The following is a 25268-nucleotide window of genomic DNA, read 5'->3' on the forward strand; positions in this document are numbered from 1 at the left end:
AATGCTTGATACCCTCAGTTGCTGCACCACAGGTTCTCTGCAAATTCCCTGCTTTCCATGAAGGAGCAACACTTTCTTCCCTATTCCAAGAGTCAGGGCTGGGGCTGCCAGAATGCCACATGTCTGTCATGGGTTTCAGTTCCTACAAAGCCTAGTAGGCCACCTCACAAAGTCTAGACAGCCACTTAGTTTCCCAGTCCATATGACTAGGGAGAGGAACCCTCAAAAGGAGAGCATGATACAGCAACCCTGCTACTTGTCAAATCCTGTTAATTGTGTGTACTAAATTGCTCTCAGATCTTTCCTTCCCTCTTCTTTCTCTCTTTAGTGTTAGTGATTTAGTTCTTTGTTTGGATTACTGCAATTGCTTCTGTGCTGTCCCTGTCTTCCTATCTTGTCCCCTTCTGATCTAACATCCTCCACATCTAAGGAAGCCTGAGAGGTCTTTCTAAGACTACACATCCCAACACATCACTCTGCTAATCAAACCCTGGAACAGCTCCCCATAGTCCTCTTGATAAATGTCAGCCTAGCAAAATATGCTTTTCCATGTGCTGCCTCTGGCCAACTCATTTTTTTTTCCTGCACCACAATGTAACACATTCCCCTTCCCCATGGCCAAACTGAATTAAGGTTTCCTGAAATGCTCTTCCCTTTTTGGACCTCTTTGTTGTCTTACAGGCAACACTGTTGGTCTCATCACTCCTTCCCTGTATCTTTGCCAGGCTAATTCCCACTGCTCTGCAGAACTGATTCCAACCTTTCTGTATGAGGTGGCAGAGAACCTGCTATGTGTTCAACTCTTTTGGTTTTTTTCTTCTTAGGCACCCAGAAAGACAACATTTCCTAGGCTTCTGTGCAGTTCAGTGGAAACGTTCTCACTATGGTGGGTGGAAGTGATGTACACCATGTCCATCTCTGCTCACTCAGCCCCTCGTTCCTTCCAGAGCAACCTGAGAGGTCATTTGCTTACTGTGGCGGGGTCACAAGACAGCAAATGCCATGAATCATCACTAGGTCAAGCTGCCTGCCTTATGTGGAAGGTGATGTGGTAAGCTCCTGAGATTTCAGGGCTTATTTATTATCTGGCCTCATCTCATCCCCTCCTGACACAACGAACTATCCAGTATTCCTTGTGACACTGCCTCTGTTACAGCTTACACCACACTGTTTACATTGGCCTCTCTACTAGATTGCAAGCTCTTTACTGGTGAGGATTTAGTTTTCTCTCTCTCACCTCCATAGTGCTTGGCATATAGTTGGCACTTAGCCCACATCTTTTTAAAAGAATTTATAATATTGGTTTAATTTGCAGCCCAAATGCAGAGGAGACTTCAATCAAGGAGAGAATTAAAAAAAATGTGTTAGTTATACACAGGAAAACAATTACAGCTATAAAATGTAATGTTCTCCTCTAAGAGTCCATTTGACGATGGAAGTCAAGACGGAGTGAAAAGAAATGTCAGGCCTGGAGGTAAGGAGAGAAGAAACTGCTTGCCTTGTGGGGGCCAACAGGTACCTGTGGTTCAGGGGCTGCAAACTTCCCTGCCCTGGGCTCATAAAGAATCTGACAAAAAGGACACTCCCCAGTTCTCTTGATCCACATCCTGCCTCACCTTTCCTTTACACCTTCTTGCAATTGCTTTGCTCTCCTGCAATTTCTAGGAGTTGCTTTTATTTCATTCACTAAACAATTTATGAATTGAATTAAAATAAATGAGATGCAAATAAATTCCAGGCTTTCTCCCTCATTTTCAAATTACATTTTCAGTCCACTCAACCTGTTATAATCTCATAGTGATTTTCATTTAAGAGAGCTAAATGGATATGTGATTATTGTTACAGGAACTAACACCAGACAATTAAATGTTGAGGTGTTGATAGATAAAGCTGTGTTTTGATTTGCATAAACATGATGCCAGCAAATCTAAACCTGGCAGAAATTCAGTTATAAGATTTGCGTGCCTAACTTCTGCTAATTACCACAAGTACCATTATTAAGATTTTTAATATTCAGTGTTGGGATTATAGCCATTTTATTTTAGGGCCACATTTATCTTTATTTGGAAAACTTAGTCAAAAAGCATAACTGATTTATCAGAGAAAAGGCACGATTACTACTTATAATCAACTTCGACAGTACAGCATATCAAAAATCAATTACACAGGCCTGAAATCCAGTCATTAAGGATTTAGCTACTAATCTCATTTCATTTTTTGTCTTTGGGAAGATAGTGCCGTTTGCAACTTTGCAGATACCAGCGTTGGAAGGAAAACATGGGAGACTGCTGATAACCTAATGTGAACAATGAAACTCCAGCTAGATGAAAGCAGAATCTTAATATGCAGTGGCCTGGCTCTGCAGGGAGGTAACCTGGGCCGGGTGGATTTCAATCCAATAACAGGCAAAAGTTACGCTGATGGTGACACTTCTACTCTTTTCCATTGTTTACTGTCTTCCTAGTGCTTATCTTAATCATAATTATTTTAGTTATTTATCACTGTATTCACTATCTGCCCTTCTTGTCCCTTTCCCCCATCCCTGACTGTAAGCTGCAGGAGGGTAGGCTTGGTGTGTCATATAGATCTTCAGTGCCTGACAAGTGGTAGGTGTTTAGTGAATATGTGAATTTGGTGAAGACTGGGATCCCTGGCCCCCCCACCCACCCCACCATGGGGAAAGAGGTTAGCATGATGTTAAAAATCAGTCAGATGAGTGAGTAGGGCAGGACCCCGATTATCTGGATGACTATGAATTTAAACAGGAAGCTATGGGGCTTGGTGGTTAAGAATACTGGCTAGTGAGCCAGACACAAATATGGAACTGGGACTGAGTCCTGGCTTTGCCATTTTCTAGCCATGGTGCCTTTGGACGGGTTATGTAGCTCCCAGAGCCTGTGTTTCTTTATCCGAAAAACAGGGATAACTATCCCCATGCGGTTGTTGAAAATAAGTAAAGCACTTAACATACTGCTTGCCTCACGGAATCCTCAATGAGTATTGTGTCTTTGTTTTTTAAAAGAAGCCTAGTCTGGGGAAGCTATGGTTTGTTAAAACTTTCTGCTTGGTTAGCTTGTTATTTCCTCTTGGGAAGCCTCCCCTTATCACCTTAGGCTGGGCAATCTCTCCTGCTCTGTGATTCCATCAGGCCCTGGATGTTCCTCTCACTTATCCCATTGGATTATCCTGCATCTATATATTCTACTGGACTGTTAACTCCTTGAGTGTAAAGAGTACATTATAAAATTTGTGTTCTTTCAGTATTCATCAAATTCCTCAGCACACAGTAGGCACTGGCACTCGGTGCTAAGTCGTTTGTCAAATTGGCCAAAGAGTGAAAGTTGAGAAAGAAGATGGCAAGTGTGACAAGAAGACTGAAGCTATCTCTAGCTAGAGCATAAGGTAAATCCCCACCTTGTTTTCTCCTAGGCAATGGAGAGGTTTTCCCAAAGGGACTGGGCTTCTATCTTCTGAGGGAAAGACTTTGTCTTTTCCAGGGAAGAAAGGAGTAATGGAGGCTTGGGACCTAGGAAATTTGCTCAGCTCCTGAGCAAAGGGTGTGTATTCCCTACCACTTTGTGGTGACAGATAGGGTGGAATCACTTACCCGGAGCTTCCTGCCAAAGATGGTGACTTTGCCTTTAATCTGTTCCTTTCTTAGGCGCCACTCAATGGAATTTAGGCCATTCTCCATGGGCAGGGAGATGTTGCAGCGCCCAATGGTGGGGGTGATGGTACCTGCTAGGACATGGGGCTCACTGTGGAAGCTGACACCCATTCCATTGGCATACATCACCCTCAGGGTACCGTTATTACAGAGCTGGTAGCTGTTCCGCACTTGATCTGGAGAAATGTAAGTGGGGGTGGGGATATGGAAAGAAATTATCCACTCTGTTAGTCATAAGAGAACAGAACCCCTATTTTTATAGGTTTCCATGGTACTTTGCAGCTGTCAGTCTAAGGCTGCCTTCAATTAGCACCCATACAATGTTAAGGTGAGTAGCAGAGATGCTACTGATCCATGGAAAGAAAAACATTATTAATATGTGGCACTCCAGAAATAATTATGCTGTGATATTTTTCTTTTACTCACTGAATACTATTAATAGTACCTTTAAAGATGTCTATTGCCTACACAATTTGTGTCAATCAAATCCCTAATCTTTAACATATATGTTTTAAATGGTAAAAAAAAAAAATGACTTAATTTTTCCCCCCTTTTGCCTACCACCTAACCTGAAGTTGATGGTCTAGCTACAGATCAGATCAGGAGAAAAAAAGCAACCTTCTTGCCCCTCATGCTTCTGCTGCTGACTCCACTATGATGCCACCTATACTTAAGAGAACTCTGAAGAGATTCAAACAGCTTAAGGTAGACTGAGCTAGGGGGTGCTGATAACACGCGTTTATCTCCCCAAAGAGAATCTACACTAGTCAATCAGACTTCTGACCTTTTCCTTATCAAAAAGTTCCAGGAAGGAAATGTGAGTCCAAAACTCCTTTTACAGATACGTTTCTTCCTGATTATTTGGGGAAAGGAGTCCAGCTGGGCTGGCCTCTGAGATGCTGACTTTTGGGATTGTGAGCAAATGTGTATCTGTCACTCCTGCAACTGCAGCCATCATGCAGAAAGACAGAATCTACATCATTAATCATTTGGCAGAGCAGAAATAGAGTCATTGAAACAGGCTCTGTCATGGGATAATAGTGCAGAAATGTCACCATTTATCTACTGAGAGGACACTTTTATCCTCTGACAACGGGCTAGCCCACTGACATTATATCTTAATTAAAAGAAAAATTAATCTGCACAATTCCTTTTCTTGCCAGCTCTTGTGCTTGTCCTGGAATTTGTGTCATGTCAAACAGCAATAGTAACTATGGGGTGGTCAGAAACCTTTGTGATCCCAGTCTTGGCAAGAGATTGCTAAAGGATTTGATTCCAGGACAATCAACTCAACAAACAAGTGGCACCAGAATGGAGCCAAAAAAGGAAGAGGTGAACCCAAGAGGATAAATAGCCTTTGAGAAGCTAACTCTGTGTGTTGGGTTAGTGGGGAGTGCTGATGATGGAGAGGTAAGAGCAAGTGGGTATGACAACTGACATTTTCAGATAAGTATGTAGACATTCCTAAATTCCTGGACATTTCGTTTAGTATAGATGACATTCTTCTGAATCTGATTAAGTCATTTTCTACAAGACTGACCTCTTGTAGAATTTGTTTTCTGTGGACACTTGAGTAAAATAGCAAGGTAATAGGTGTTCCACGGTTCTGGAGGTCCTCCCAGGCTTGCCTGGGGTCTGTGGGTGAGTTTAGTGGGCAGGGGCTTACCTTGTACCACCGTGTAGGAGGCCTCCACTGAAGACAGATTGGTAATGACAGTGACATCATCATCACGGTTGGAGTTCTCAATGTCAATGGTGATGGATTTCTCCATTTCCCGGTGCAGACTGGTCACCACCCCCGTGGGGCGTGTCACATTGGTCAGGCGGCCCTCGTGGTCATAGCTGGAAGACAGACACACTGGTTGGAAGCACAGTTACTCGAGCTGAAGGCTTTCCCACCACTCAGAACCTCACAAGGCCAGAGAGAGAGGTTGGAAGTAGAATGGCTGGGTAGTGTATCACACAGAGGCTCCTTGTCACAATTAGCAAGACCTGGCATTGGAGACCATCTATGCTCATACAATTTCATCTCACTTGCCACCTCAAAGTCCTCTGGACAGTCAACCTAGGCCAAATATCACCTCCAGGACTTGGCTCAAGCACAGCAGGTCTGGCTGCCTATAACCCTTTCTCTGGTTTTATAGTCCCAAACTAACCACAGCTCCCCAAGCAGCCTTCTTAGACAGTTTTCCCATGAATTACTTGACGTCACCCAAGTCTACGTATACCAGTGATCAAGTTCTGCTGCTAGAAAGTTGCCTGAAATTGGGCCCTTCTCCTTTATCTGTATGTCATCTTTACTTTTTTCTTGAACTGTGGAATTGTTTTTTCTGCCTCCTTTAGCAAAAAGCCTTGCTATTCCACTTGGTGGAACATTTTCCCACTCTGAAAGTTTCATTGTAATCAGAAAGCTGGACCTTCCATATGCCCAAGTAAGAGACTCTTTTTAAGGTCTGAGCATAGAGGCCTTTGAGCTTTCCCAGATGATATCTGTTACTAGAGATATCTGTTACCAGAGAGGGGAGGAAGGTAGAGGAAAGAAGGTAGTTTGCTTAACCTTTAGGTGTGACTCCCTCTGGACTGGGGACAAAGGTGGTAAGTTCTCAGTGATGGAGACTGAAGCTTGTACAGCATATGAACAGAACCATTATGGCCTATCTGGCTTTGTTGCTTAGAACTACGGAAGCAAATATGGATGGAAAATGGCTTCAGAAAGACAGTAAGTGATTTGAGAAAACATAAGACATTTTTGCTTCCCGGGATGTTTGAAGGCAGAGAACAGAACCACATTAAGCTGGGTGGCCAGTTGGACAAAGGGAGGGAAGAGCTTTGAATGAAGGGCCCAGTGTTTGGCTCTACCCTCATCACTTGCCCAGGGCACTAGGCAATAGGTGGTACAGATATTACACTAACTGGACCACTATAGACACAGATGGGAGTCAGGCCCTCCAGGTCAAAGGGACTCCCTTTTGTCTTCTTATCTATTAAAGAAACTGCCTCTCAAAGATGTTATTTACTAATAGTGACAAATTTGTTAAATGATTAGGTAGATAGCTACCTATAAAGCCACAAAAATTGATGACAGTGATTTCTATCTATTGGAATGAAAAAATGTATATTATTGAGTGGAGTATAAAAATATATTCCACTGATAGTATAATGAGTATATATAGAAGAAATTGTCTTAAAATATAGACATCACAACATTAAGGGTGGTTTTTCTACCTGTGTTTGTATGTTCCCCTATTTTAGGAATTATTTCTAACCAATATGCCTGACTGTTAGGTTTTCTGATTAGAAACAAAAGGTATTTAAATGAAATAGTAAATGCCTAAGAGTTGGTTTTTTTAAAAGATAAAAATTGACCAACCTTAAAAGACAAGAGTTCTCAAAAATCAGAGATGTTACAACTGATATGACAAATACAAAAGATCATAACAGATTACTACCAAGGAGTTTCAATCAGTAATCAAAAGCGTTCCAACAAACAAAACTACAGGGCCAGATGGCTTCACTGGTGAATGCTACCAAACATTGAAAAACTTATTGATAGAAATCCTTCTCAAACTCTTGAAGGAACTCATTTTATGAGGCCAGCATTACCCTGCTACCAAGATAGGGGCACCACACAAAAAGAAAATGAATATCTCAGATGAATATAGATACTCCAACATATTCATATTTAAATCAAATACAGAAAATCATATTCAATAGTACATTGATAGATGTATTCCAGGGATGCAAGGATGGTTCAACAGATGCATAAAAAGCATCTGACAAAATCCAACACCCATTAATGACAAAATCTCTCAACAAAGTGGGTATAGAGGAAATGTACCTCAAAGGTCATATATGACAGATCCACATACAACATCATACCCACTGGTGGGAAACTGAAATCTTTTCCTCTAAGATCAGGAACAAGACAGGACAACTAAGAAAATGAAATGCATCCAAATAAGACAGAAGTAAAACTGTCATTATTTGCAGATGATGATTTAACCTAAAAACTTAGAACCAATAAATTCAGTGAAGTTGAAGAATACCATTGTGTTTCTATACACTAAGAACAAACTAGCAGAAAGTCAATCCCATTTACAATTGGATCAAAAAGAATAAAAAAGCTAGGAAAAAATTTAACAAAGGGCATAAAAGACCTCTTATACTAAAAGCTATGACATTGATGAAAGTCCATTGTTCATGGACTGGAATAATCAATGCAGTCCCTAACAAAATTCCAATGGAATTATTCAGAGAAATAGAACAAATAGTTCTAAAGTTTGTATGGAGCCACAAAAGCAATGTTGAGAGAAAGAAACAAAGCTGGAAGCATCATGCTCCCTGATTTCAAACTAAATTACAGAGCTATCGTAATCAAAACAGTAATCAAACAGTTTTTATGAGCATAAAAACAGATACACAGATCAATAGAGCAAAATAGAGAGTCCAGAAATAAACACACACATATATGGTCAATTAGTTTACCATAAAGGAGCTAAGAATATACAATGGGGAAAGGACCATTTCTTTAATAAATGGTATTGGGAAAACTGGACAGCCACATGCAAAATAATGAAAATGGGCCATTATCTTACTCGATACACAGAAATTAACTCAAAAGGATAAAAACCATTAAACTAGAAGAAAACAGGTGGTAAGCTCCTTGATATCAGTCTTGGCAATTTTTTGATTTGACACCCAAACCAAAGGCAACAAAAGCAAAAAAGATGTGGGACTGCATCAAATTAAAAAGCTTCATAGTAAAGGAAACCAACAAAATGAAAAGGCAACCTACAGAATAGGAGAAAATATTTGCAGATCATATATCTGATAAAGTTTTAATATCCAAAAAATGTAAAAAAAACCCTTATACAATTCAAGAGCAAACAACCTGATTAAAAAATATACAGAGGATCTGAATGGACATTTTCCCAAAGATGACACATGGATGGCCAACAGGTACATGAAAAGGTGCTCAGCACTACTAAGCAACGGGAAATGCAAATCAAAACCATAATAAGATATTACCTCACACCTATTAGAATGTCTTTTATCAAAAAGAAGTAAGTGTTGGTGAGGATATGGAGAAAAGGGAACCCTTGTGCCTTGGTGGTAGGAATGTAAATTGGTGCAGCCAGTATAGAAAACAATATGGTGGTTCCTCAAAAAAAAAAAAAAAAAAAAAAAAAAGAATTACCATATAATCCAGCAATTCCACTTTAGGTATCTATCCAAACTCAAAAAGATATATGCAGCCCATGTTCATTGCAGCGTTATTTACAATAGTCTAGATATGGAAACAGCCTAAGTGTTCATCAGTGGATGAATGGATAAAGAAGATGTGGTATATATATATATATATACACTCAGCCATAAAAAGAATGAAATCTTGCAATTTATGACAACATGGATGGACCTTGAGGGCATTATGCTAAGTGAACTAAGTTAGAGACAAATACCACATGATATTATATGTGGAATCTTTAAAAAACCCTGAACTCATAGACACAGAGAACATGGTGGTGGTTACCAGAAATGGGGGATGAGTGAAAGGGGTCAAAAGGTATAAATTTCTAGATATAAAATAAATATGAGGATGTAGGGGCACTTGGGCGACTCAGTCAGTGAAGCGTCTGACTTCGGCTCAGGTCATGATCTCACGGTTCATGAGTTCGACCCCTGCATTGGGCTCTCTGCTGTCAGCACAGAGCCTGCTTTGGATCCTCTCTCTCTCTCCCTTTGCCCTGCTCATGCTCTTTCTCAAAAATAAACAAACATTAAAAAAAATATGAGGATATAATGTATGGCATGGTGATAGGTAATAGCACTGTACTGCATATTTGAAAATTGCTAAGAGAATCAATCTTAGAAGTTCTCATCACAAGAAAAATTTTCATAACTCTATAGTGATAGATGTTAGACTTACTGTGGTGATCATTTCACAATATACAAACATCAAATCATGTTGTACACTTGGAACTAATATATATCAATTTTACCTCAATAATAAAATAAAACACTTCTAAGGGTTTGCATATGGGGTGCCTAATGGAGTACTCGACAACGGACAATATCCTCAAGTCCCACAGTCAAGCAGGGACTTATATGAGGAGTTCGTGGTCTGGGATCCAGGCAAAGATTGAATTCCAATGTACCTGGACACATACAATGGTGCTTATGAGAGAAGTGGTAGAAACTGGAGATTCTACACAGAGGAACAGAAGTTTGGGGCTGAGGCCAGGATCTCAGGGGTCACAGGAAAAAAAACATGTTCTCTCTAATTTTCAAAGAAGAGTAAGTTTCCTACAACCGTGCTTACTTGCCCAGGGAGTATCTTCAGATTCAGGTCTTTTTGCAAATAAGTCTACACATAGTTTCAAGGTGCTATGAATTCCTGTAATGGGATCTCAAGGCCATTCAAGGGAACTACTACAGCCTTGGCCTGTGTGGGGCTGAAGGTTGCTTTTGACTCATTTATTCAAGTATTTACTGAGTGCCTACTATATGCCAGGCATTGTACATGGCACTGGGGGCATGACTAGAAACAAAATGGATGAGAATCCCTGTCTCCATGATGTGTACATGATGGACAGAGTATGTCAGATGGTAACAAGTGGCAAGGATTAAAATAAGGGAGAGAGAGAGAGAGAGAGAGAGAGTATGTGTGTAAGAGTGGATGTAATTTTAGGTATGGTCCTGTGCCTTTCAGGGATACAGGCTACTCTTCTCCAGATGATCATATGTAAAAGTACCATGAAACAAAAAAAGTTCACCATCATTTTAGGAGGAACAGGAAAACCTCATGCATTTGAACCCCTATAATGGACAATTTGATAATAGGATTTACCTACACTATGAAAAAGCAGCTCTTCAAAAGAGAAAAAAAATCATGCAGTTTCTATGTAACTTGTGAACACTTTTAAAAAGTGTACTGCCCATATTTTTATTAAACTAGGGACCCTTCCTGGAAAATACTGTCCCAGTTAGAGCTAACGTCTAAAGATGTACCTGAGGCTGAACTTCTTTATTATAGTCTCTAAGTCAGGCCTAATTCAGACTGGCCTTCTGAGAGTGACATTGGTTTGTCCTCAATCAGATAAGACAACATATTGTCTCTGAAAAGCATTGATTGGTCTTTAGGTAGAACTGCTAGAAAGGAAGGTGAAAATCTATGAGGTGTTTGGGTTACAGTATAGCTTTAACCTAACTTGGTGTGAGAGTTACAGATGGCACTAAGATGGTGCCTTAGGGACAGTGTCACTGGCTGGTAAAGTTTGATCAAGTCCCAGTGCCCTGGAGGATGCTAGGATGCTTCAGAAATCTGAGAAAGACAGCTTTGCCCAAAGAAAAAAAGAGAGCAAGGAAAAGCAATTCTACAACGCAGTAAATTTCCAGCAGGTGGCAACAGCTTCCTTTGCATGCTCCCAAACCCATTTGACTACCAACTGGAAGTGAACATTCCTGAATCTAGAAGTGGATCAACAATAGGGTCTTCTGTTCTCTCTCTTGTACCCCATTCCCTCTGCCGACAACCCCTACCCAACTTACTAAGTTCTCGGCCAGCAGCAACACCTAGACAGAAAGCAAACAAGGACTCCAAATACAACTAAGCTTCACTATCAAGGAGAGCCAGATACTTATAAATTCCATACCAGACTTAGTGGTGACTGGGGGAATCACGCCTTAGAAATTTTCCCCAACCAGCATCCCACTGGTTAATACCTGCAGCAGCAGGCAGTATGACCAAGTGCTGCCTGCAGGAGTGACGGAAAACAGCTTTTTGGCAAAACAAACAGTGGGACTATTAAGTATGAGATAATTGTTAGGGGAAATATGACCAGCTCTCACATCTTTTAATATACCTAGCACTTTATCTGTATTGATCTGCTTCTGGTAAAGAGGAAATTCAGAGTTTATCTACCTGTCTGTGCAATCAAGTGTGTTGCTGGACCTACTGGCAAATTACAGGAGTCCCACCAGGATCTTGCCTTTTAGATTCTAATTTCCGCACCCATGGCAAACATGAATAATCAGCAAAGTTAATGAACACTTGCTCTCCCAGGTGCTGTGCATGTCCAATATCCTGAAATTGGAGGGGCAAGCAGGCAATAGGAATTGGAGCTCTTGTTAGGATGTTCTCTGAAGTTCAATATCAAAGACCGAACAGTGCAAATCACTTAGAAGTCAGGGAGGGGGGACATGAATATCTTGAGGCCACAAGTTGACATTAAAGTTAGGGAGACAATGTGACTAAACAATTCTAAAATCTACATGGACAATCAATCCTGCTGCAAGCTAGGGTAGGGTACTTTTAAGAAATGCTTTACAAATGTACTTACTCGTAGAAAGTTGTCCATCCTGTTTCATCACTCTTGGTAGCTAGGAGGCCCGTGTTCCCATCGTAGGTCATGAGGCCAAGCTCCAGATTCTGTGTGGACACGACTTTGAGACCTCCATTGGTGCCCACGGTGAGGGTGATGATCTGGTTGTCAGGCATGAGCAGGTGGCGGGGCATGCCACTACTGTCCCGACGGATCTTTAGGGAATTCCCATTATTGTCAATCAATTCAGTGACATCATTGTCAGCACTATATGTGAAATTGTACAAGTACTCCCCTGTCACCAGGCTCACGGTGTACTGGTGGATGCCATCAGCGTTGAAAACATACAACTCCTGTTCTCCGGGGGATGCAGCCTCATACTGGTTGAAAGCATTAAGAACAGGCTTGTTTTTGCTGACCGCCCTAATCCGAATATTTCCAAGATCTGCGATGTAGATGGTACCATCTGGAGCTACAGCTAAGGATGATGGGGAATTCAAGATGGCATCAGTCGCATAGGCATCGTCTCCTGAGTAGCAATTGCAATTGACATCATTTTTGCAGTCACAGTCTGAGGCTGCCCCAGCTAAGAGGCAGATCTCCCCATTTGTTGTTACCTGGCGTAGACGATTAATCTTCTTCTCATCTGTCTCAGTGATATAGAGGACCCCAGTGTGAGAAATAGCAATGGCACTGGCTGACTCCAGAGCGGAGTGAATGGCTAGTTTGCTGAGTGAGTAGTCAATTCCAGGAACCTGGCAATGCATGGGGCGTCCTGCAATGATGCTGACTTGGTGATTCTCAGTGATTCGAAGGATGACGTTGTTCTCAAGAACATATAAGGAGTTGTCCATGGGGTTGACAGCAAGGTCTGTTGGCCACTCCAGGCGAACCTGTGGATGACACAGCATTAAAGAGCAGCCTCTAACATGCCCAACATTGAACTGTAGGGCACTTATACTGGTTTTATGCAACTGGTGAAAAAAAACTTTCTTTTTTAACCACACTGTATAAGAAGTACCCATCATCAAACCACTTGCCCATTGCCCATGTCGAGTGTACACAATGAAGAAGAGGCCAAGTAACAAACATCTCCTGTTATATCATCTGCTATAGCTGGAGGAGGTCACCAGCTCTACTCTTGATGTTCTTCTCAGCCCCAGATGATTGGACCAAGGTCAGAGTCATATATAGTTGGACAAATAATTCACTGCACAAGGGGCTAAAGTAATTCCTTCTATCCTCTGCTCATCCAGCCATAGGCTTAAGGAGGCTATGTTCATATAGAGGTGGAATTTTATCTCATACACAAAAGAAGCCATGCTGTTTGGAAGATGGCCCTGACCCAAGGGCAGCCAATGCACAGGCTGGCTAGTGAACTACAACTTGGGCATTCGCTTGAAGAAATGAACTGGACCTTCTCTGCAAAACTGAGATGAAAATCTCTGTGGCAAGTTTTCAGTTTGTTGTGGAATTTGAGCTGAAATTAATGAGGTTGATTGAAGGTTGAAAAGGCCCTTATAGGAAGGGCAAGCATATATTCCAGGTTGTTTGAGGATCCATGTAATAAACATCGTTTTCTCCTGCTGTCCATTTAAGTGAGCCGCTGTTCTCTGCCCCCATAAGAACTCATACTAAAGGAATATCACTTGGAGGAATATTGTAGAGGGCTCTGCTCTAGTTACTACTTCACAAAGTAAAGGTTTATATAGTGAGGATGCAATCATTTTAGATTAACAGTGAAGTTCTGATTGACATATAACACTGTATAGTACATTCTCAAACCTGCAATAATGATGGAGAAGAGAGGTAATTACACAGTAACTCCTACCCTGTAATCTGCCACGGCTGGAGTGTGTCACTAGCTCCACTTTTTGAGCTGAATCCCACCCTCCCCCTTTCCTTTCTCTCTTGCTCTCTCTCTCATTCTTGTCTAACATTTCTCATTCCATTTTGCTGCCTAGTTCATCTCAAGCCTTCTACAAACCACCCTGTAATCTGTATCTATATCTTTTCCTCCCATTCCACTTTCAACCCAAACAGGCTGCAGGTGAGAACTTCAGGCCAAGAACCAGGTGTGGCACAGTGATGAGAAGTAAATCTCACCTGGGCCACATCCATGCTGGAGTCACAGCTCAGTGGCCGGACAGCAGTGAGGTCATTGGAGCCCAGCAAAGTGGAGATGATTCCATTCTGGTCAACCTTCCGGATCATGGTGGCATCAACAAAGTACATGAGTCCGTTCTTGTCCACTGCAATACCTGATCAAGACAAACAGCGAACGTGTATCTCTTGACAAGGAGTAGGGCTTGTGGGGGTGGAGGTGGGGATGCCCTATTGGGCATTAGCTTCTTGATCTTCTCGAACTCGGGAACATACTGGATGGATTAGCAGACCCAGAGCAGTGGCTCTCAGCTTTTTAAGGTAAAACCCTTTCTCATAGGCACTCTGTTGAGATCTGCATAATTACTAGGGTGCTAGCTACATTACCACCCAATTGAAGAATGAACTTTGGGCTGCAAATGAACCAAGACTGCAAATGAATGAATGGGGAAATAACTTGGCATCTGCTCTCTTTAGAAAAGAAGTTATTTCCCAAGTTCATTGCTTGAAAAATTATTGGTAGTAAATTACTTGAATAACCTTCACAACTAATTACAACAATGAGGTTCAGAAACAATGATTCCTGTAGTCACAAACTTCCAATTCAAAATATATCCTCCAGGAAACATTCTCAATTAAGCCTTGACTCTACTCGGTACACCCTGGGGGAACACCTGTTCTAGCACTCTCCTGGTAAGATGCAGACAGTGGCTTCTATTTCTTTGGCACCTTCACCCTAGTGCCCATGCCCAAGGCCATTCATCCTTAATCCATATTGCCAGATGCTTTAGTGATAGCTAAAAATGTTAATAAGAATTGGGGCTTCAAAGGATCAATAGGTCTTTATCCCTAAGTATCTTTGGTCCTTTTCCAACAGAGATCCATTGGTTCTAAGAACACCTCCCCCCTAATCTCAGACTCTTGGAAATTATACCCATTCTTAATTGCTACCATTTATTGGGCATTTACAAAATGTCAGGCTCTGTGCTTATGACTATGTACACTATTGTCTAACATAAACATCTGGGAGTGGTTGGAGGCCCCCCCCCACTGGGCTCTGTTCTGTCTCCAGCCCACACAGCTGTCACTCTGGCTCATGGAGCTAATATTTCCCTCTGACTCTGTGACTGGCAGCATTCAGAAGTCTCCAGGAGCAATCCAACCCACTTTCCGTTTGTAGCATATGTGGGTGATGAAGTTTACTTCAAATAAACAATTTTTTTAAATACTCACCCACACACCAAAGCAATCTATAAGAGTTAAATTATTGTAGAGAAAGCTGTATTTGTGACTGCCTGGACTTAGTTCAGTTCCAGTTAAGAAGAAAGACAACCTTGTGGCAAGGTCATTCTAGAGGAGGGGTTTTCTTCTTTTGTAACCTTTACCTCGAGGGCTCATCAGGGTTGCATCCACAGCCTTCCCCCCATCTCCACAGCGGGCTTCATCAAAGGGCAAGCATTGCTCTCCAGTCCCTGCCACCACTTCTGAATTCCCAGCCAGGTCTTTAGCTCCACTCAGAGACTTGACTCGGTAGATTCGCCGACTGTTGGTGTCAGACACGTAGAGAGAGCCGGACACAGGGTCTACTGCCAAATAGTACTTGTGTGCTGGGTTGTTGCTTTAGAAGAAGCAGAAAGAGAAATGAGAAGGGGGCTATGCAGCTGGTCTACTGGATCAAAGTGATGACAAAAATCCTGGTAAGACTCTGTTTCTAGTGTCTTTCCACTTTATTGAACTGGAAAGAATCTAGCATAACAACCTAGTGTTCTAACATATCATGGCTCTTAGCTATTTCTTTTAATTGGACCTAAGCTCTTCATGCTATTTAGAGAGTTCATCCTTTCCCATCATACTAAAATACCATTGCTTCATTTAGCTGGTACAAAAGATCCCAGTCTGGTCCTGCTTTTGTGTCAGTGTTTTGTGTGTATCAGCCTTCTTTATTTTCCCCCATGGGTTTGATATATTTCTCAAGTGGGATTGAGGAACACTTCCATGAGACAAGGTTTTCTTTTAATCCATGCTTCCTTAATGTCTCCAGGGCACTAGATCATTAATACTAGGGCAACCTGGAATTTTCCTGACTTTCTGATGGGAGGCTCCCAGATCGATCCCCAGTCCTCAGCCTCAGGTCTTCTCTACTATTTCTCAGTGTGGATATGAATAAAGTTGGCATTTTAAAAAAATGATATTTTGCTGATATCACATCCAGAATCTATATTACTGAGGGAGAAGGTACAGTTTTAATATTTTATGTAATGGTGAGGTCACAAACGTGGATGAAGAGCTGCTAGGGCCCTAAGTGACACTAGACGTGTTTGTGAGAAATGTAATAGGAAGGCACTATTCCTCAGAGACCTGGACCTCTTTCTCTGCCATGCATCTAGCTGCCCTATATGTTGCTGATAAGGATAGGACTAAGCCACAGGAAACTCTAAACTCAGTGTGACCCAGCTGGTGACCTTAAGTAAGTCTTTTGGCTGTGTTGGGTCCTAGACTGCTTATTTGGATAATGAAGAAATCAGATCATTTCTCATGTCCCTTTTGGCTCAAAACCCTACAGTTTCTTCCCTTTGCAGTGTCTGTCATTTGTTGGAGGTTGAGACCAGAATAGGTATTCATGCTATTCCTATACTGGTTATTAAAATCACCACCTCTAGGTTGCAAACAGTGAATGCCTCTCTGCCTTAGGATGCCACATGCCAAAAATCAGCATAGGCCTTTTGTTTTTCAGTTATTTCTCAATTGTAGTTTGGAATTATGGGAAGAAAGGGGATGGAAGAGGTGAAGGAAAGGTGAGGGTGATGATAGTGTTGGATGCATTTGTTCTGTAGACATTAGCTGGTAAATTACTAATTAAAACACCCCCATTTGGATTCTTCCTTGATTTAAGGAAGAAAAGAACTAGGAAGCTATTTTTAGGAACAATTTGTGAGTCAAGACCATCTTTAATTCCAACTTCTCCTCAGGTTGCTATTAAGACACATAATTGAACTAGAAGTCAAGGTCTTTCTAAAATTCCAGCCTAGATAACTAGTTTAAAAGAGTAGGCTACCAGGGTTCCATTCCTTTCCGTTCCTTTCCTTTCCTTCCTCTTCCTCTTTCTCCTTCTTTTCTTTTCTTTTTCTTTCTTTCTTTCTTCTTTCTTTCTTTCTTTCTTTCTTTCTTTCTTTCTTTCTTCTTTTGCTATTAAGTCTTTAGAAAATATCCACATATGCAAAACAAATTAGGGCAGAAAGGGAAAACTTCATGATATTTTTTTAATTAGATGCTGTACTTTGTTACCGAATGATAGTAGCTGGCTAGCATCATGAGCAGAAGGATCAGGGCACTGCACATCTGTGCCTATCTGTGAGCAAGATAATTAATTCTGGACTTTCTTGGGAGTCTGATTCAAAGAGCCTTTTCAAAAACTCTGGTAGAAGAGCAGACAATTAAGGGTGTGAGGTCAGTTCTTGTTGGGGTCTCATTCTTCCCCATGGCCTCATACTTGCTCCAACCAAGATTCTTACAGAGAATCTCAGGTATGGACAGCCCATACTTCCACATTTGTGGCTATGGTGAAGGTCAAATGAGGTATGTGAGTTTGAACTGGGATGTCCTTTCAGGGCATTGTAGATTTATTTTTGCTTGGCCCAGTTGGGGTGCCTATAGGCAGCCAGTTTGGGAGTACCTGAGGAAGAGGCAGAGGGTGCATATGCATAGCTTTTCCACTGAAGTTGATGATCTTATACAACTTGACTCCATTTTTGTCTAATTCTCACCTAACATCAGGAAGAAGCCCCTTCCATGTTTCATTTCAAGAAGTGAGGAGAAACATTCCCTTGAGTATTAAAATACATTTTGTTTTTCTCTCTTCTTCTAAATAAAAAGGTCACTTTTCTTCCATTTCAGTGCAACCTTGGGACAAGGTGGAGTTTTCCTAGCTTTGTAATGGGAAGCTCCCCAGAGCCATATGCACAAATATGTGTGTTGTACACTCCATATGTGAATTTCACCAGCATGGTTTTAAATGATAACCTGGAGCAGTTGAATGACAAAGGCTATTTAGACAAAAGTACTTGGTCTACACCCTTCATACTACTTAAAAGTGATTTAACTCCATGAAAATTCCCAATGCATCTGACTGTTGGATTCATTCTGACCAGCAGATTGGCAATTAACTTGTTTTTTTTTTAAATGACCATATATCCAGGGGAAAAAATCATTAATGAGTTGAAAATGAGTTTTTGACCCGTTTCCAGTTCATTAAAGCTTTTGTGAACCCAGTCCAGCATTTACAAAAGCCAGAAGTTTGCCTCAACTGTTTAGCCCAATTATGGACCGCGCTGAGCAGTCAGGATAAAAGTTCGCTGAGGGTTCATTATCTTGCACTTGCATCTCCCGGAAATTCTAATTACTGTCAGCTTATTTGGTTGCTTTTTGACTGCATTTCATAATTGCTAAAGCTTATCATATCCACAACACACAATTAGCACATAAAAAAGTTACTATATTTGGTACATAAAAATACACAACATTACACAAGAAGCACAAAACAAAAAGCAAACACAAGGAAGCAAACGAACCATATCAAATTATATGGGAAAGAGTTCTTCGTCTTACCTATGTTTAAACTCTTTATTTCTTTATAGAAAGAAAACAGAAGGAAAAAGAACAAACAGTTAGCTGAAGAATTGATGATAAAGCAAACATAACATTTTCATTTCTTGTATAAAGGGACCCAAAAAAAGGCACTCGTCTTCCTTTTTTTTTCCCTTCTAGCTGACAGCTCCTGGCTCAATTACTTGGGGAACACCCCTGATTTTGGACTCTTCCTGGCCATTGAAAAATCTACAGAAGAATGCTTGAATTCTCTGACCAGCAATGTGGCTGTCACATGACACAGGTGGCAACAGGTGAAAGAGGTCTTTTGGCTAATGAAAGATGGCAAATAGTTTCCCTCTTGAGTGCCAATACTGATTGATTAGTGATGCCTGCCAGGAGCACAGAAGTAGAAGGATTCTGAAGCCAAATGCCAATCAGCTGTAACAAGTGCTGGGACTCATTTGTAATGTCTGCCCTGGGTGTGGGAGGGAACCTGGTGCCACCTGTGCCACCTATATGTTATTGGTGCATCACAGGGTAGAGTCAGTACCATCCAAGACAGCCTCTTCCCAAATCCATCTGCAGTTTGGCAAACATTCTGTTGAACCCTGAGAGTCTCAACCATTTCCTATCCCTGTTCTATGACACCTTCCCTCTCTCTAACTCAATTTGCATGTGTGGGGCCCCTTGTATGCATTCTTTCCTACAGATAACATTCAAACATGAAATTCATAGATATTAATATTCTCTAGAATTGGAGCCAAAGACTCCATTTACCATTTCTTTTTTGGAAAAGTGGTACAAGTGTTGCTGTTCTTTTTTTTAATTTTAATTTTAATGTTTATTTTTATTTTTGAGAGAGAATGTGTGAGAAGGGAAGGAGCAGAGAGAGAAGGGGGACAGAGGATGTGAAGCATTTTTGAAGAACAAAAATACATGTCAATTTCAACAGGAAAGAGGCTAGAAGTTAATAACATTAGGGCAAAGAGGAGAGATGCTAAGGCCTCAAGTAAAGAGAACTGCTTCTCATTCCTGAGACTTCTAGGCCAAAGTGGAAGGAGTCCGTAACCCCCTCTTTCCCTCCTCGCTGAGGGAGGAGGCTTCAGGGGAGGGACAAAGAGAACTAATGCCCTGATTCCTGCTTAGGTGCAGCCTGGGCCTCTGCCAGGGGCCATGATTAGTGGTGGGTTTGCACAGGGATTACATTTTTATATTTTATTCCAATGTGTTAGTTTTCGTTAAAAAAAAAGTTAATTAAATGATGCTGATAACTCCTGAGCTCTGACTGACATAGTGCAATTTAAGATTCATTCTGCAAAGCCTGGTGTGTCAGGGTGGCAGCCGGGAATTCTCGCGTCTATTTTATATTGCTTAATGAAAGTGAAATGTTATCTGCCACCAGTGGTAGTCATATTTGGCTCTTAATTATTGCAATATCAATTCCAGTGTTTTAGTCAAGATTTTGTGAAAAGACTGGATGGGATTTGGGTCTGCAGACCTGACCTACTTCTTTCCTAAGAACATGTGCTTTAAGTTGATTAATATAATATCTATGCTGGGGAAAGGAGAAGGGCAGGAGTGGCAGACCAAGTCACTGAGGGTACAGTCCAAATGATCATATGGATATGAGCTTTGGAGACCAACTGAGGTCACCACTATTCCAGTCCAAGGCCATTGGCAGCATGGGTACTTAGTAGCCAAGGAACCAAAATAATGGCATTGAGTCAATCGATGTAGATCAGCACAGGTGCCTTACATACAAAGGACAGGCCAAGGCTTTGTGTTTGCAATAATGCAAACCCTTTAGGCACAGCCTTCAAGGGCAGAGTGGTGTCTTAGATTCAAGAAGTGAGATGGCTTAGCTCATCAACATTTGAGACTGTTGCCTCCTTCCCTTCCAACTCCCTCTGTGCCACAGAATAGGGTGGTATTGGAGTGGCCACAGTTTGTTTGTTTCAGTTCTAATGAAAGAGAAGTTAGCTGGGATAAATTCAGTTTAGGGGGGACATGCTTATATGTTAATTAGTTAATTAATATGCTTAAATTAGTTTTAGGGGGACATGCTTATGTGGCTCATATGTGGTCCTTTCATTATCTAGTTAGATTACTGCTAGTGTTGGGGTGCCTGGGTGGCTTGGTCGGTTGAGCATCCGACTTCGGCTCAGGTCATGATCTCACGGTCCGTGAGTTCGAGCCCTGGTTCGGGCTCTGTGCTGACAGCTCAGAGCCTGGAGCCTTTTTCAGATTCTGTGTCTCCTTCTCTCTCTGCCCCTCCCCTGTTCATGCTCTGTCTCTGTCTCAAAAATAAATAAACGTTAAAAAAAAAAGATTACTGCTAGTGATTCTGGTATAGGAATGGCTTTCAGGAAAGCTTCCGCCCTATTGTTCAGACTCACTAAGCATTATTACTGGAAGTGTAATGCCCAATGTCACCAAATGGGTGTGGTGTGGATTGCTCCAAGTGGGGCCTTAGCTCATTCCATTGATGTTATGGCTTCCACAACTTGAGAGACATGGGACCAAGGACAGATTCCAACAAAAGGGAGGACACTGGTGCATGTCTCCTTTAACTCAAGCAGTGTGTCCTGAGCCCCTGATGTGGACCAGAAACTGTTCCAGGCATCAAGGGGCAAAGATGCCAAAGGTGTCTGCTCTACAGAAGCTTATACACTAGTGCCCTAAAGACTTACACAGAATATTTCACTATTACCAGGACATCAGTGACAGGCTGGTTAATGAGTGTCAACTCAAAGACTATTTAGATTATTCACTGTACAAGGAAAACTGAAATGCACAGAAATATTATTAAAGAAGCCTGATAAAGATTTTTCCAAATTTTACAACTCTAACAATGTTCATAACATCACCAGTAATCAGTTGTAGACATGAAACATTTACTAACTTATCAATAATCTGAAACAAATCTTGACTATAGCTATGCCAGAGGAAAGACTGAATATTGCTCTATTCTTTTTATAGGTAATGACATTACACAATCATTGTCATATTAAAAGACAATCAAAAACTATGCAGCCAAAAAGTGTAGGAAAACAAGTATCATGGAAGTGTAATAGTAGTTAATTAATAAAACATTTTAGGTAATTCATCTGGATTTTGTGATGTTTGCACTAATTATCAGCTTTTCAAAATGTGCAATTTCTGTTGGTTTCCTTTTTCATCCTAAATAATACTACATTTCATTCAAAGTTATGTTAAGATTTAGTCCCCATGAAACCTGGACCTGCCTTTGGTAAAGGACTTTGAAAACAGTGCCAAGAACTGCCCCAAATTTTATGGGGTATTGTTGTTATTGTTATTCTGGGTAGGGGTGATATGTTATATTTTGTTTCCTGACTTTGGTATTTATAGCCTGATCACACAGGGAAAGCATATAACTAGAACTTTATATTCCTCCCTATCATTCTATGCCCGTATCAAGAAGGGTCTTTTCTCATTGAAATTCTCAGGCAAAGCTTATCTTTGGTGAAGCTTTCTTCTAACTTCTGCTGCTCTTGCCCTCTTTCTTAGGCTCCCATTCTCTTGTGATTCTTCCCTCTCTATCACTAATACATCTGGCCTGGACAATTCCCTTCCCTGAAGATCTTCCCTGATAAAGCTATTGCTGTTGATCCACATCAATAGTACCATCAGAATCTCAGCATGGGAGGGACAGAAGGATCATACCTCAAGATCATAAAAGCCATATATGAAAGACCACTGCAAATATCATCCTCAAGGGAAAAAACCAAGAGTTTTCCCCCTAAGGTCAGGAACACGACAAGGATGTCTACTCTCACCACTGTTATTCAACATAGTGTTGGAAGTCCTAGCCTCAGCAATCAGACAACACAAAGAAAGAAAAGGCATCCAAACTGGCAAGGAGAAAATCAAACTCTCACTCTTTTCAGACAACATGATACTCTATGTGGAAACCCAAAAGACTCCGACAAAAAACTGCTACAACTGATCTATGAATTCAGCAAAATCACAGGATATAAAATTAATGTACAGAAATAGGTTGCATTTCTATACACCAATAATGAAACAGCAGAAAGAAATCATGGAATCAGTCCCATTTATAACTGCACCAAAAAAACATAAAATACATAAGAATCAACTTAACCAAAGAGGTAAAAAATCTATACACTGAAAACTATAGAAAGCTTATAAAAGAAATTGAAGATCTCTCTCTCTCTCTCTCTCTCTCTCTCTCTCTCTCTCACACACACACACACACACACACACACACACAAATGGAAAAACATTCAATGCTCATGGATTGGAAGAACAAATATTGTTAAAATGTCAATACTACCCAAAGCAATCTACACATTCAATGCAATCCCAATCAAAATTGCACTGGCATTCTTCTCAAAGCTAGGACAAATAATCCTACAATTTGTATGGAACAACAAAAGACCCCAAATAGCCAAAGCAATCCTGAAAAAGAAAACTAAAGCTGGAGGCATCACACTCCCTGACTTCAAGCTGTATTACAAAGCTATAATCATCAAGACAGTATGGTACTGGCACAAAAACAGACACAGAGATCAATGCAACAGAATAGAGAACCCAGATATGGACCCACAAATGTATGGCCAACTAATCTTTGACAAAGCAGGAAAGAATATCCAAAGGAAAAAAGTCTCTTCAGCAAATGGTGTTGGGAAAACTGGACAGTGACATGCAGAAGAATGAAAATGGACCACTTTCTTATACCATACACAAAAATAAACTCAAAATGGATGAAAGACCTCAATGTCAGACAGGAAGCCATCAAAATCCTAGAGGAGAAAACAGACAACCACCTCTTTGACCTTGGTTACAGCAACTTCTTACTTGACATGTCTCTGGAGGCAAGGGTAACAAAGGCAAAAATGGACTATTGGGACCTCATCAAGATAAAAAGCTTCTGCACAGCAAAATAAACAATCAGCAAAACTAAAAGGCAACCGACAGATTGAGAGAAGATATTTGCAAATAACATGAGATAAAGGGTTAGTATCCAAAATCTATAAAGAAGTTATCTAACTCAACACCCCCACCAAAAAAACCCCAAAAACAAATAATCCAGTGAAGAAATGGGCAAAAGACATAAATAGACACTTTTCCAAAGAAGACATCCAGATGGCTAAGAGAACACCTGAAAAAATGCTCAACATCACCCATCACCAGGGAAATACAAAGCAAAACCACAATGATATACCACCTCACACCTGTCATAATGGCTAAAATTAATAACTCAGGCAACAACAGATGTTGGCGGGGATGTGAAGAAAGAGGAACACTTTTGAACTGATGGTGGGAATGCAAACTGGTACAACCACTCTGGAAAACAGTATGGAGGTTCCTCAAAAAATTAAAAATAGAACTACCCTACGTCCCAGCAAGTGCACTACTAGGTATTTATCCAAAGGATACAGAAGTGCTGTTTCAAAGGGGCACACATACCCCAATGTTTATAGCAGCAGTATCAATAATAGCCAAAGTATGGAAAGAGCCCAGATATCCATCAAGTGATAAATATATAAAGAAAATGTGGTATGTGTGTGTGTTGTATATATACATGTATATATGTATATATATGTGTGTGTGTATATATATATATATATATATATATACAGCACACACACACATACATACATACACACACACAATGGAATATTACTTGGTGATCAAAAAGAATGAACTCTTGCCATATGCAACAATGTGGATGGAACTAGAATGTATTATGCTAAGCAAAATTAGTCAGAGAAAGGTAAATACCATACAACTTCATTTATATGTGGAATTTAAGATACAAAACAAATGAACATAAGGGAAGGGAAGCAAAAATAATATAAAAACAGGAGGACAAACCATCAGAGACTCTTAAATACAGAGAACAAACTGAGGGTTGCTGAAGGGGTTTTAGGTTGGGGGATGTGCTAAATGGACAAGGGGCATTAAGGAGGACACTTTTTGGGATGAGTGGTGGGTATTATATGTAAGTGATGAATCACTAAATTCTATTCCTGAAATCATTATTACACTATATGTTAACTAACTTGGATATATAAAAAAAGAATCTCAGCATGGGAAAGTGTTTTAGTTGGGGAACAAAAGCATTTTTCGTATCATAACATAATTTTATATTTGGAAAGTAAAAAGTTTTTTAGTATTTCAAACATTATGGAAAGTGTCCGATTCTTATGTTTAGCACAAGAGGCCAAGTTAAGACAAGGCAGAGAGACACTGTCCCATACCTTATAATTTATTGCCTTATATTGGGATCCAATTCCAAAGATGTTCTCAATTGAGGAGGAAGAAAGATTTTTCTGTGCCAGAAATTCACTCTAAGGTGTTAGTCACTGACAAATTTACTCTCTAAGGCTGGGGTTCTAAGGATTACCTGGAGTGAGTGTAGTTATAAGAAAGGGAATATGCCACTAAAAGTGGGGTATCAGGCTTTTTGGGGACGTGCATGATGAAAATGTCTTGAATGCTGGTGGAACTGCAGCGTACAAATGATAACCATTTTACGTAAGAATAAGGCTCTTTCTAACATTAGAAGTTTTCCAAGTGCGTAGAACTCTGCCCCTGTATGTTTT

General features: G+C 40.7%; 1 protein-coding gene across 3 annotated transcripts in view; it reads right to left on the reverse strand.

Moving 5' to 3' along the window:
* Window positions 1–25268, reverse strand: part of TENM2 (teneurin transmembrane protein 2) — a 943516-nt gene that overhangs the window by 44082 nt on the left and 874166 nt on the right. For 2 of the 3 annotated variants that reach the window (XM_047073159.1, XM_047073150.1), the window contains exons 20-25: window positions 18697–18717; window positions 15477–15709; window positions 14095–14249; window positions 12007–12881; window positions 5334–5509; window positions 3608–3843 (exon numbers count right to left, since the gene is read on the reverse strand). In XM_047073159.1, the coding sequence (XP_046929115.1) occupies window positions 3608–3843; window positions 5334–5509; window positions 12007–12881; window positions 14095–14249; window positions 15477–15709; window positions 18697–18717 (1696 nt within the window). The remainder of the gene's footprint in view (window positions 1–3607; window positions 3844–5333; window positions 5510–12006; window positions 12882–14094; window positions 14250–15476; window positions 15710–18696; window positions 18718–25268) is intronic. The other variant, XM_047073168.1, reaches the window with a different exon arrangement.

Source organism: Lynx rufus, unplaced genomic scaffold (genome assembly GCF_022079265.1).
Source record: "Lynx rufus isolate CCGP_SWC_20201006 ecotype Redwood Valley unplaced genomic scaffold, mLynRuf1.p SCAF_1, whole genome shotgun sequence".
Classification (NCBI taxonomy): domain Eukaryota; kingdom Metazoa; phylum Chordata; class Mammalia; order Carnivora; family Felidae; genus Lynx; species Lynx rufus.